This window comes from Hemibagrus wyckioides, linkage group LG10, assembly GCF_019097595.1.
Source record: "Hemibagrus wyckioides isolate EC202008001 linkage group LG10, SWU_Hwy_1.0, whole genome shotgun sequence".
Taxonomy (NCBI): domain Eukaryota; kingdom Metazoa; phylum Chordata; class Actinopteri; order Siluriformes; family Bagridae; genus Hemibagrus; species Hemibagrus wyckioides.
This window is the reverse complement of record NC_080719.1, coordinates 7,345,001-7,359,579: the sequence shown is the minus strand read 5'-3', so window position 1 is coordinate 7,359,579 and position 14,579 is coordinate 7,345,001. Positions and strand designations below refer to the sequence as shown.

At 38.5% G+C, this 14,579-nt stretch overlaps 2 protein-coding genes across 2 annotated transcripts in view; one reads left to right on the top strand and one right to left on the bottom strand.

Moving 5' to 3' along the window:
• Positions 1–890: 890 nt before the first annotated feature.
• Positions 891–2,970, bottom strand: LOC131360557 (hydroxycarboxylic acid receptor 2-like). The gene has a single exon (XM_058401145.1). It carries the CDS (start codon positions 2,958–2,960, stop codon positions 1,989–1,991), a length of 972 nt encoding a protein of 323 aa, XP_058257128.1. The 5' UTR covers positions 2,961–2,970; the 3' UTR covers positions 891–1,988.
• A 4,019-nt stretch (positions 2,971–6,989) lies between these two features.
• The window catches only part of LOC131360369 (CLIP-associating protein 1-like), a 78,569-nt gene continuing 70,979 nt past the window's right edge, over positions 6,990–14,579 (top strand). Inside the window, exons 1-2 of the mRNA XM_058400775.1 lie at positions 6,990–7,126; positions 9,536–10,024. Of these exons, the coding sequence (XP_058256758.1) occupies positions 9,836–10,024 (189 nt within the window). The 5' untranslated portion in view covers positions 6,990–7,126; positions 9,536–9,835. The remainder of the gene's footprint in view (positions 7,127–9,535; positions 10,025–14,579) is intronic.

Here is a 14,579-nt window from a genome sequence, read left to right as displayed (position 1 = left end):
GCAAGCTGTCATTAAGGGTCATATCTGGGTTAGAAAATGCAAATTGTAATTTTAGCTTCAAAACCAGCTCCTTATATTAGATATCTTATTCATTCAGACATCTTCAGTATCTGCTTTATCCTGGTGAAGATTGCGGTAGATCCAAAGCCTAAAAAGACTGAGCAAGAGGACAGAAGACAGTCTATCACACACATATACATACCCACAGACAATTGAAAGTCACCAGTCCACTTACTGGAAGGTTATTTAGGAGGTGGAAGGAAGTTAGAGAACCTGGAGGAAACCCGCTTCCTTGTGTCACCATTGAAAAGTAGAATCTTTGAAAATTTACATGAATTTCAGGGTTTCTTGGTATTTGCTCGGTCTCCTTTTTGCTTTTAACGACAATGTGCACTTGAGCTGGCACAAGTTCACCAAAAACTTTATGATCCATCTTAGATCAAATCCAGCTGAATATCGTCTTTAATAGAAGAGATTAGGCAGTTAACATGATCGATATCACAAATTTTCATGCATTTAAATAGGGACCTAGAAATAGTGCAGAAGAAATAAATGATTTTGAATATTTAAATTTTAAACATTTAATCTTTAAAAAATATTATATTTTATATTATAATATTATAAAATATTAATGTTTTTTTTTTCCAAGCATGTGGCCCACTGTATGTATTATATATTATTTATACAATAATAATCAGCTAATTATTTTTTCATTCAAAATCACAGTGGAAGATGTGAACTGTTCTCCAGCTGCTAAGATTGCAACGTTACACTGGGAATACAAGATAATACACTGAGAATACAACACACTATTTTATTCAAGCTATGTGTTGTGTTGTGTTGTTTACCAACCAGAGATGACCTTCACATATGGAAGAGATTGAGGTAATAAAAGGTTTAATAGGGCTTTTTATGAGACAGCAAAGAAAATCATTAACAGCAAATTGTCAATTTCAAACAAAAGCTAATAACTTTATATGTTGTAGTATGTATAGTATGACCCTTGCATTATAAACCTATACTGGAGACGTCTTGAATAAGAGTTTTTTTTTTTTTTCATGTTGTCATTATACAAGAATCCATTGAGAAGCAAAGTATATTGTAGAAGTATGTTATAGTGTTGCTGCACATTTGTAGAGTGAACAGCCTATTAATTAACACTCATACTACATTGTACTCTGGTCGCTAGTGGTTTGGGTTAGGGGGAGCCAACCCAGCCACTGAGGGGTTAACTCTCAGTACCCGTCCCAAGCCCGGATAAAATGGGAGGGTTGCATGAGGGAGGGCATCCGGCGTAAAACCTGTGCCAAAATCAAATATGCGGACCAGATGATCTGCTGTGGCGACCACGAACAGGGAGCAGCTGAAAGAACAACAACTACAAGTTGTACTAAGTGTACAAGTGAAATAAGCACAAATTTATGTGTCATATTACAGCTATTTCTTTTCAACAAAGTTGCTGGATTACAATTTTTGTTTACATGCTCCTACAGAGTTAATAAGCGAGCTCTTAAATGATCAGCCTTTCACAAGTGGTGCTAAGTCACCTCATGCCTTATTACATTGGAACAGACATTTTTCAATAGGTAAAGGCAATATTTTTAAACTCATATTTCAATAATAATAATAATAATAATAATAAGATTTACATAAATGACAAAATATGTAAACTGTCTCACTGATGCTAAGCTTGCCATACAGACACTTTGCAAGTCAATATGAATTCAGATGCCACATGATGCTGAACTCATCCAGAATTTCTTTATCATTTTAATGAAGTGTTTTAAAGAGTCATTATTCCTACCATTTGTTCTCTCCCACCAAACAGGCAAATTGTACAGTATTGAAACCCCCTGGTTATTATTTCTTTGTCTTTAAGCAAATAGAACTATGAACTGCTGACAGTTACACATCATAGCAATTTGAATGCTCACTATAACAAAATGCATCAGGTAACAGCATTTTTTCACGCATTTTGCTTGTCTACTTTAATCGCTTGTTACTGTAGACACATTGCTTTTCTCTGAGGGAGGTTCTTCCTTTTGCCCTGTGAGTCTCCTGAAAAATTTCTGTATGACACCACTGAATGCAGGAGTGGAAAAGTAGTAAACCAGAGGATTTAGCATACTATTCAAATAGGTGAAGCAGACTGAAGTATAAAATGCTAGATTTGCCTCAAAGAAGTATTTACACTCGCTGTACCAGGCCTTCAGGACCCAAACAGCGACCCGTGAAGCAGTGCTTGGAAAGAAGCTGATGAGGAAGACCATGGCGACGACGAAAATGAACTGGACAGCCCTCTTGACCTTGCCTGTGGTGTCCATGGTCTTGGTTTTCAGCTGCCATGTAATGCAGGCTGTGCAGAAGATGATGATGCTACCTGGAATGCAGAACTGCATCACATAGAAAGTATTGTGCCAGATTGACAGTGGACTGTTGTCCAAACATATGTTGAAGCTCTCGCACTGGACAAGGCTGCCGACTTTGAAAAAGTGTGGTGAGCCCAGCAAGTATCCTGTCATAGCTACAATAATCGCCCATAGGCCTGCAGAGACCCAGTTGGCGTAGCTCAGGTTCATCCGATTTATGCGGTGTAATGGGTGCACAATCTTCAGGTAACGGTCCACAGCCACAGCGGTGAGGAAGAAGATTCCGGCGGCCCTGTTGGCTGCAAGGAGGAAGAGCAGGATGCGGCAGAAGGCATCTCCGAAGATCCAATTCTGTTTCCTGGTGTAGTAGTCAGCTCTGAATAGCAGGCAGACCAGCACCATTGAGTCAGCCACAGCTAGATGTGCCAGGTAGATGGAATTCGGCTTCCAGCTTTCCATGTGGAAAGCAAACATGGCAAGGGCCAGAACATTCCCCGTGAGGCCAAAAATGAATTCTATATAAAGTATAGGGGGTAGAAATTGGTGTAAGACGGTGGGCTCAAAAGCACAACAAACCGAGGAGTTTGACATGTTGGCAGTATTGATGCAAATGGACTTTGGAACACTTTACTCCACACTGCTTTTTTATTCTACAGCCATATGCAAATAACCTGGTGAACAGAACGTCAGACAACTTGCCACTCTTCACCCACATTATAATTTAAAAATGATTATGAGGATGACACCATGCACTGTGGCACGCAACACTCATCTCTGGGGGAAAGTGGCATTAGTAAAACACATATATACATAGAAACAATAAAAGAGACTTGCATTCATCTTAATTTCAGTATCCTGTGGTTTTGAATTAAGAGTAACATTCAGAATAGAAGGTGGTCATGCACACATTGTCAGATAAGTTTCATTGAGAGACAAAGATCTGAAGATGGATTTACAATCTTACATATTTCGTCTCTGTTGCATAGGCAAGGATACAGAATAGACAAGACAAGAATAAAGAACAAAATTGGGAAAGAAAGAAAGAGAGGGGAGAGAGAGAATATATATATATAATAGAAAAAATAAATAAATAAATAGATAAATAAATAATATTAAAAAAAAGTAAAACCCACATCACAACCCATCCCTTGCAAGACCCGTTTATGTTAAATTGCAGAGCATGATAAAAAATAAATAAATAATAATAATAAAAACTATATTAAAACATCATTTTTAACAAATGATGCATTAAACCATAGGGGTTCCATCAAGGTAACAGAAAAAAAGGGTGCCAGATTTTGTCAAACTGCTCTAATTTTCCTTTCAAACAGTATCTTATTTGCTCCAAATGCAAAGTAGAAATCATCTCTCTGAGCCATAGCTTACGTGTAGGAGCCTCCTTTTTCTTCCAGAACAACAGCAATAACTTCTTGGCTGTAGGTAAACTGTATGCAGGCAGCTGTGTGTTGTGCTCCTGATAATGGATGCATACTTTCAGAAAATCCCAGAATGAAAAGTGCCGGATCCGGCTGCAGTTTCACCCTAAAAATCTCCGAAAGCACATTAAAGATTCCATTCCAATAACTCTGCATCTACTGAATTACATTTGTCACAAAGAGGTGAGACATTTGGAAAATTCTATGTAGTTTCTTTTTTGAATAATGTAGTCTGTGAATGACTTTAAACTGAATAAGACAGTGTTTAGAATTTAAACTCATCTGCCACATCTCCTCAGAAATTTCCACTCCTAGGTCTTTCTTCCATTCTTCCTTAAGATAACTTGTAGAGGGAGAAGTAAAGGATTGTAGCAGATCATAAATTATCGATAATGCCTTTTTACTTTCTTTACACCGATCAAGACACTTATCAGTAACTGAAGGTGATGTATTATCCAAAGGTGTATGAGCACGAATATAACTCCTAATCTGTAGAAATCTAAGCAGCTGACTATAAGATGTCAGAGCCCCATAGATGAAAAGGTCCCCTATTGTACATACACCCATTTCTTTCCATTGCACAACGGTCCTGTCCAATCTTGATGGGGTAAATGATGGATTCTTAGCGATAGGAGTCAGAAATGAACTTGAAGTGTACTTTTATCTGTCTCCAGATACGAAGTATGTTTCGAATTGTGATACTACTACTGACTACAGTATGTATATCTAAAATATGTTCGTGTGTCCTAGTCACTTTAACTGAAAACAAAACAACAGTGTCCAAAATAAAATCCAGAAGAGGAGGTATGAGCAGGGATTGCTATTCTTCTGGGAAGGTTTTTTAATAGATTTTGTGCTCATTCAGCCACAAGAGGCACACAGTCTGCATTCCTATTTATCCCAAAGGTGTTCAGTGTGGTTGAGGTCAGGGATCTGTGCAGGCCACTGAAGGTTTTTCACACCGTCTTTGGCAAACCATGCCTTTATAAACCTTGGTTTGGGGATTGTCATGCTGGAACAGGTTTGGTTCCAGAGAAAGGAAATCTTAATGCTACAGCATATAAACATATTCTAGACAACCGTGAGCTTACAGCTTTGTGGTGCAGTTTGGAGAAGGACCACATATGGGTGTGATGGTCAGATGCCCTTACATGTTTGTCCAAATGTTGCATGGAATTCTGGTACAAAGTCTTACAAGCAGATGAAATAAAGATGTGAGGAATGGATTGGAAATGAATATTTATGCACACATCGTCCCATGGTGGTATTGGAATGTATGGCTGCCAGTGAAACTGTCTGTGACTGACAACAGCAGCATAAAGTATTCTGACATGTACTGAAGGCATTTTAACTTCTTAACTACATTTTTGAAAACTCTGAGGACTGTACATTACTTTCTGACAGCCACTGAAGGCAAAAAATGAGGGTTCTCAACATTCATTAGTGTGATAACCTGAAATGAATTAATCTGAATTAGGTAATGAAGGACTTAATATTTAGCTGATGTTTAGTTAAATTATATATTAGATAGAGTATCTCTGCATTGATATGACTGCAGTTTGACACCCATGTCTTATTCAGTTGAAGACCACAAATCTGCGCATATTTGCATATTCATAATAGAATGGCTCCAGTGCCTACTAGCAACGTCTCAAGCCATAATATTTTCACATTTTTATTTGAATTCGTAATATGGTATGATAGGCACCTTCCTAACCGCTACGGTCTACTTAATCAGCAAAGCAAATGATGTGGTTGGAACTAAAGTCTGATGTCTTCTAAGGAGCTGACTTGAACTTATAAAGGAGCTTCATTTTTTGCAAGGACACACTATCAATAAAATGCTGATCCAACTCAAAAAAGGCAAACTTTATGTCTTATCTTTATAACCAACTACTTATAGTTGATATCTTATGCTTTTGTTTATCTAATCATGTTCAGTAACCACTTTATCTTGGTCAAGGTTGCAGTAGAATCCAGAGACTATCCATGGGAACATTGAGCATGAGGTAGGAATTGACCCTGGATGAGATACCAGTACAGCCCAAAAGTATCATACACACATACACACTCATTCACTCGGGACAATTTAGAGGTGAATTGCAAGTTTTTGGAAATTTGGGAAAAAACGGAAGAAACACACACCCTTGTGTGTTCCCTTCAATGTTTTGCTTATTTGATTGCACTTATTTGGACTTCCTTGTTTGACCATATTCTAATGACTATATCAGTGCTCTACATGAACAAGAAATATGTCTTCTAGATGTCTAACTTGTACAGTAGTGCACTACATATCTAATGTAAGGATTATTATGTCATTTATATAATATACTTTAATGTCCAGAAAACACACACACACACACACACACACACCCCTTTCAAACCTTAAAAGGATTAATCTATTTAACACACCAAAAAAAAAATCCAACCCAACCTAACCAAGGACAGAAATAAGGAAACCTTCTCTCTCTCTCTCTAATTATTAAAAAGTTGTAGTTTGTAAAACAAACAAACAAACAAACAAACAGGAAACAGGAAATTCAGGAAACTTTAGTCATTACACAGTTGTTAAATATCTAGACTTGACGTCTAATGTCCTAGTTATGTTTATTTCCTGCTTATTATTTTGGTAGGAACGTATATGTTTTGCATATTGGTCAGTCAGTATGTTACATCCGGAGTCCAGTTTTTGATTCCTCCTGTTCCCATCCTGGATGGTGTGGTCATCCACACCCAGGTCATCCTTCACCACACTGTGCTTTGGTAAACAGGCCAGAAAATCTTGCACTTTGTAGTCAGGATCTTTCTCTGGAGATTCCACTATGATCTTAAATGAACATTAACCATATTATATGATATAATATACTGTATACTATTATATAGTAACTTTCTCTCACTTACACAACCTTTATACTTTTACTCCGGTTCCTGATGTTTACACCTTGCTCAGCTTTCACTACCTTAATACAGTAGAGGGCACTATTTCATAAGCTAGGATGCAGTCTTTAACGGTTCCCGCCTTGTTTCCTGGGATTGGCTCGTTCATATTCACAAACAATGAACTGTCCAATCAGCGACAAGTCTGTATGTACGACCAAAGTGATGCCTCTCAGCCAATGGTAGTACAGAAGGCGGGATTTGTTGCAATTCTGCGGGGAAAAAGAAATAACGCGTGCAAACGCGCTACTACTGGCGCATGCGCAGTTTAGTCTTTATTCCAAACGGGCGCTTTGGGGCGGAGATGAACCCCGCTGCTTGCTGCAGAAATATCTGATAATCAACAAACCCAGGGATGCTCAGTGCAGAGGACTGACATGGCAGGTATGTCTGTTTACAGAATATATTTCTGTTTTTGCCATCTGTGATCTTTTTTTCCTAGAAGAAACTGATTCGCTCCGTTAACTGTCAGAAATGCCTTTTCAAGTTAGCTGAAACAAAGCTAACCAATGAAAATAGTTTTTTTTTCCCTCTGCAGCTAGCTAGCAAGTTAGCTAGCCATCTTTTGCAGCTAACTGCATGACTTATTGATATTTGCAAATGTGTGACAACAACCAGGCAGATGTTTCTGAGTGGTGCATTGAAATAGAAAACGATCACAGCTAGTATAGGACTTTATAATAAACCTCAATAAATAGAACATATCAGGGGTGCATGAGCTGAATGTATAAGAAACAAACCTGAAATGAATTTAAAATCATATGCCTAGGGACCATCTTTATTAAGGAATCAACTTTACTGAACAGGGATCTGCATTTTAAGTGCATGTTGTAGGAAATGCATGAATGATCGCGTGCGTAAATGCAAATATAATAATCTGCCTTCACTTGTGTGAAACTGTTGAGAGTTTTAAACAGATTTATATTAGTACTGTGTGTTTGGTTAGATCACAGCATGATCGTGTTTTAGAGAGAAAAGAAACTTGATCGTTTTATTCTGCAGCCCTGCTTTTAGACTTATTTGGCCATACTCCTAATTTAAGTCCTGAGCTGTTTCTTTCTCCTGTAGACAGCTGTGTCCAGATTTATAGTGAAATTCTGGTCACATGCATGATTGTTTAGTTGTCAGTATTATTAAAAGATGTGTCCTTTTTTAATTTCATTCATTCAGTCATGTCAAAGTTTTGTTTCCGATCTCAGTATAAAAGACCAAGTTTTTGTTGTTGATATGGTAAACTCAGATTTTTTTTATTATATCAAATAAATGTTATTTATTTACCTTTTATTAAGGAATAAAACACAACACTTCATGTTGTTATATGAAAATAAAATATCAGTTGAGTAGTGTGAATAATAGTAATAATAATAATAATAATAATAATAATAATAATAATAATAATGGTGTAGTGTGAATCCTGAAGAAGATTATTTCCTGGGGTGTTTTATTATTCTCATACTCCAGAGATTAAAATGTTTTATTTCTTAAAAATAGTTCTTTCTGCAGAAACAAACAAGCAGGCTGTAGAATAAGATCTAATTGACTCCTATAAACCTAAACCTAACCCACAAAGAACACCGGACATATTTATCCAGCCTTAAACATAAGCTTTACAAGTTTTCTCCAACTTTTGGACTTTTAGTTTGGCTCCACCCAATTTAGTGAAGCTGGATGAGTCTGACTCCACCCCCTGGATTTTTGGTCCTGCACTGAAGGGTGCTTGTACTACTATCTGTTTATAGTCACATTAAATGTTCAGTGGACAGGGTAGTTCCTGTCAGTGCTTGCATCTTAACAGCTATACACGGTCTTTCCCTCAATAGCCTCTCTCTCTCTCTCTCTCTCTCTCTCTCTCTCTCTCTCTCTCTCTCTCTCTCTCTCTCTCTCTCTCTCTCTCTGTCTCTCTCAAAAAGATAAAAAATGGCATTTGTCATGTTACTAAAAACTAATAGTACTCAGTCATCTGTCATGAACACTTTCCAGCGGTAAAAAACTTTCTGTCTGTTGCAGAGCTGAAATCGGAGGCTCCATCTGTACATGTACAATAAACGACTCCATACAGAAATCTTCAACATCTCAATGATTATGATTAATCATATTATAATGATATCATAATATTATTAATGATGATGGTCTGTTCGTTATCAGTGTGGGATTAAGTTGGCTGTACGAGCTCCTGTGAATAAACTGTTACTATAGTTGTATTACTTATTCATTGCCACCTCAGCTAGTTATTATGTATTCAATATGTGTGTGTCTGTGTGTTTTTGCATGTATCTCATGCTAACAAATACAACACCCAATGTATGTGTTTTAGCATACTGTTGGAGTCCATACCATAACACCATTGATTGAACACTTTTATTGTTTTTCACTATACATTTCACTATACATTAATATATTTGTACATCTGCATTATATACAACAAATCCTTAGCCAGATTTTTGCACAGAATATATTGCACTAAAGTCATATTGCATTCATATCATATTCCTATATTAGTCACTTTGTGCCTTTATTCCAATGCTATATTTTAATATTTTGTGTATAAATACATATCTATTTTTCTATTTCATACCTGTACAGTTGTATTTTCACTGTAATTCTATTCTTAGACTATCTTATATTCTATTTTTATAACACAGACAGTCATTTCCCTGCATTCTGTACTGTATGAGATTGTGTGATGTGACCAGGCAAAATTTGGATTTAAAGATACGCTGAAATTGGTGTTCAGAAAAAATCCTGGTAGAAACCTTGTCTTTCGAAACTAATCCATTCTTCACTCTGTTTCAGTTTTCCTCTGAGGACTGGGAGTCGATCTGCAGGAGAATGCGGGAACCGACGTCACCTTCGCTCTCCCTCGCAGATGAATCCCCGAAGTCTTTCCGTTCCCAGTGTTTGAACTATTTGCTGTAATCGCTCTGAGCTCACATATGGTGCCCACGTGCCCCTGCCCTGTAAATAAAGAGAGAACCTTTTTGGAATAAAGCACCGTTTTGCACTCGTCACACGCTATCACTTTTACTGTTCACTGCGCCTGGTTGCCTTTTTTATGCGCGTTCTGGTCTGTAACTGGTTTGATCTTAAGGAAACATGGAGGCCAATATGGAATATATTGTGGGACAGGTGATGCAGAAAGACCTGGGACGGCGGCTCCAGGTCGGACAGGAGATCATAGATTACGTTCTGGATAGGTCAAATGACCTGGAGCACGATCAGACCATGCTGGACAAGATGGTGGATGGCTTGGCTACTTCCTGGGTCAACTCGAGCAACTTCAAGGTGAATAAAATAATTAAGCCTTATTAAAAATGATCATTTGAGCTTGATGAAAAGGCTCGCGTGCTTCTTGTACACCAGATGACTGCATGTGTTGGCAGACTTGGCTTAGTGAGCTGCTGTATTTGGATATCACACCTCAGCAGAAATGCAGCAGATGATTAAAATGTAAATGGTTATTGATTTAGGTGATAAGAGCACCTACTTTCATTCCTGGAAAGGGAACATGGAGTTCACTTACATACTTAGAGACTGGGGCTTTGCTGTCTGGCCAGACCTCTGGTGTCTCATCAGCAGCTTCTGATTCAGGCTCTTAGTGCTGGTTTCAAGAGTTCTTGCTTCAGGAGTTGATTAATTTATTCATTTAGAAATAAAACACGTGTCCTAAATGTAGTTAAGATTAACACTTTGGATTTCTGATCAGTGCAATGTGTGGTTCTTAATAAAAAAAATATAAAACTGTTGGCAAATCTTATCCGTGCATGAGACCGGCATTGAGAGTAATCCCTCAATGCCTGGGTTGGTTTCCTGTCCAAGGAATCGAACTCGGCCTGCAGCAGTTAAAGCACTGCTTCCTGCTGCTGGACCACTAGGGATATTGTTATGCCACTATATCATGATTTTTATAAAACGAATTAATGATGCATATCATGGTTTAACAGAGTGGTTAGTACATTTCCTCATTCCTCTGGGGCTGGGTGTTTGATTCCATCATCCACTGTGTGTGCATGGAGTTCGCATGTTCTGTGCTTCAGGGTTTTTCTCCAGGTACTCTGGTTTCCTTCCTGAATCTGAATACATACGCTGTAGCCTGTTTGGCATCTCGTAATTCTCCTGTGTGTGCATATGAGTGCTTGTGCTCTGTAATGGGTTGGCACCCTGTCCTGCTGTCCCTGCCTTGTACTGTTTATACCTTGGGATAGAATCCTCCAGAATCCCCATGACCATGTGTAGGATCAATGATACAACAGTTGGCTTGATGGATGTACCTCATGGTTTTAGAAAGTGTTATGACAGTTCTTGGTAATAATATTTGAAAAAAACAATTTCATGTATTGCTGATAAAATCAGCCATATATGGGGATATGGTAGACTACTGATCGGAAGGTTGTGAGTTTGAATCCCAGGTCCACCATGCTGCCATTGCTTGACCCTTGAGCAAGGCCCTTAACCCTCAGTTGCTCAGTTGTATAAAATGTAAGTTGCTCTGGATAAAGGTGTCTGCCAAATGCCGTGTGTCAGTAAGTGGTGAGGTTTGTGGACACGTTTCTGGATCAAAATCTTCCATAATGTTAGTAAGGTATAAAATAGTTTTAATTGTTAAGGGCTAAGCTGCTGTCCCATACATACATCTACAGTTAGATTGTAGAAAACTATGCAAATAGATGTGTTTGTTGGTGTGCAGTGTCCATCAGATTAGATGTTCGCAAAGCAGGGAATGGTTGAACAATAAACAGTATACAGAAACCAATTACACTGAGACTGGGGAACTGACGAAACTTCGGACCGCACAAGCTATAGGTTCAGTTCTGTTGGTCAGTGGTTTGTCTTGGTTGCTTTGTTGCATCAAACCTAACTTGCATAGAATTGAGAAAAGCTTTCTGCTGTCGCTGAACTTGCAGCTTTGTCTTATGAGCTGTTTATGTGCCATCTTTCATTTTATTGCTTTCGTGTAGGAAGGCGTGGTGAGGGAGGGATTTGAGAGATTGAAATCACACTCATATTTTCCTCTGATAAATACCACTATTTAGCTAACTGTCCAGCTTTTTGGGATGGAGCAGTGCGTAATCACTGATGCATCCTCACATTTCTGATGAGAGCAAAGTTCTTGTTTAGTTGTTGTGCCTTTAAAGTTATTCATATACACTATATTGCCAAAAGTTTTGGGATGTCTGCTTACATGCACATGAATGTAATATGGAGTTGGTCTGTCCTTTGTAGCTCTAACAGCTTCAACTCTTCTGGAAAGGCTTTCCACAAGGTTTAGGAGTGTGTTTATGGGAATTTTTTGACCATTCCTCTAGAAACGCATTTGTGAGGTCACACACTGATGTTGGATGAGAAGGCCTGAGTCGCAGTCTCCGCTCTAATTCATCCCAAAGGTGTTCTATCAGGTTGAGGTCAGGACTCTGAGCAGGCCAGTCAAGTTCCTCCACACCAAACTCACTCATCCATGTCTTTATGGACCTTGCTTTGTGCACTGGTGTGCAGTCATGCTGGAACAGGAAGGGGTCATCCTCAAACTGTTCCCACAATGTTGTGGGCATGAAATTGTCCAAAATGTGTTGGTATGATGAAGCATTAAGAGTTCCTTTCACTGGAACTAAGGGGCCAATCCCAACCCCTGAAAAACAACACATGAATTCAGTGATTTGGGGGGGTGTTCCAAACCTTTTGGCAATATAGTGTATTTTTGTTTTTTTAGCAAAACAGTATAAAAATGCCCTTTTTCTCTAATCTGTATGTGTCTTGTTTGAATGTTAACATGTTCAGATTTCCTTTAAACGTTATACAGTCAACTTTTTCCTGTCATCTCCAGTATAAAACATTACCACCGGAACATACACCACGTTCATACAAACAAATCAGTTGATTATTTATAAATCAAACCTGAGCTTGATGTACCACTGAGAGACCATGAAGATGACTTAAGACTTCAAATTGCCACGAACCGTCTCCATCAGTGACCAGTTCATAACTTCAACAAGACTTAAAGCTAGTACGAATTTCCTGGTTACATAACTGCACTTTATAACCACCATAGTTCCAGAAGGGAAGATATTTATCTCCCCTATCTGTCACTCAGATGAGGATGGGTTCCTTTTTGAAGCAAAGTTTCCTTATTAAATTGTCTCATAGAGTTTTTTCCTCACCACCATCATGTCTTGCTCATTAGGAATAAATTTATACATTTAAAAATTATATCCTAAATTTATAGATTTCTGTAAAGCTGCTTAGTGACAATGTCCGTTGTTAAAATTGCTGCAATTGTAGAAATAAATTAGAATTAAACTGAATATGTAAAGTATTGTAGTAGAAATGAATAAACATAAGATAGATAGAAAAATAAATAAATAAACAAATAAACAGATAGATGTAAAATGTATGTATGGATGTAGATAGATAGAAAAATAAAAATAGTAATAAACATAGTAATTGTAATTATGCAATAAATTAATAAAATAAAAAATATAATAAAAATAATTAAAAAAATATATATATATAATAAATAAAAATCATGCAAAGGCGTGCAATAAATGCTAAAAAACATTAAATACTAAAAATGTAAAGGTAGTAAAGGTGTTTTTAACAGGTCCTGTGCAAATCAGAGTGTTAAGTGTCTTAAAAAAACAAACCCAGACTCAGTACTCCAGCTTTAACATGCTGAAATGGTATAACCTGCTTTTAGTTGTAAACTGTGTGACCTCAAAATGTGTCATGGAAAGAGTCTGCGTTGAATATTATAAGTCTAGTGGAAAGTATTCTAGGAGTGAGAATTATTGCCTGGAAATTACATTTAGACTTCAGCGCTTTGTGTCTGTTTGATAGCAGACACTCTGTAACGCTGCAGCGTATTGCTAGTCTTTACAAATTGTAGCTCAGAGAGAAGTGTTTACTCACACTTTGTCCTTTTCACTGGGGTTTTGTGCTTGGTATTGTGCTGCTTTTGTGATGAGGCTTTAAACAATTTGTTCGCTATGCTTTAGTGTCATTTTTGTTAAGATGAGTTAGGATGTGTCGTGGATTAGCAGCCGGAACAGCTTTGAGCATAAGAAAACTTTGCACAGGATAAAACCTGTCTGATTTCTTACAAAAGCCTTGCGCTAGGTTTACTGTAGACTATTCAGGGTGCATACACTCTCTGTGTGAGAGATAAAGAGAGAGAGAGTAACAGAGAAAGAGAGAAACAGAGAGAGAGGAGTGGGGAGAGGGAGAGTGTGAAACAGAGAGAGAGAGAAACAGGGAGGGAGAGGGAGGGAGGGAGGGAGGGAGAGAGAGGGAGGGAGAGAGAGAGAGAGAGAGAGAGAGAGAGAGAGAGGGAGAGAGGGAGGGAGGGGGGGAGGGAGGGGGGGGGGGAGAGAGAGGGAGGGAGGGAGGGAGGGAGAGAGAGAGAGGGAGGGAGGGAGGGAGGGAGGGAGGGAAACAAAGAGAGGGGGAGAGAGAGAAACAAAGAGAGGGGGAGAGAGAGAAACAGGGAGAGAGAGAGAGTAGGGGAGAGAGAGAGTAGGGGAGAGAGAGAAACGGAGGGAGAGAGAGGGAGAGAAACACAGAGAGAGAGAGAGAGAGAGAAACAGAGGGAGATAGAGAGACAGAGAGAGAGAGAGAGACAGAGAGAGAGAGAAACAAAGAGAGGGAGAGAGAGAAACAGAGGGAGATAGAGAAACAGAGAGGGAGGGAGGGAGGGAGGGAGAGAGAGAGAAACAAAGAGAGGGGGAGAGAGAGAGAGTAGGGGAGAGAGAGAAATGGAGGGAGAGAGAGAGAAACAGAGGGAGGGAGAGAAACAGAGAGAGAGAGAGAAACAGGGAGAGAGAGAGACAGAGAGAGTAGGGGAGAGAGA

What these genes read in the sequence shown, in the direction of transcription:
- LOC131360557 (XM_058401145.1), bottom strand. Translation starts at nt 2,960, where the DNA reads ATGTCAAACTCCTCGGTTTGTTGTGCTTTTGAGCCCACCGTCTTACAC.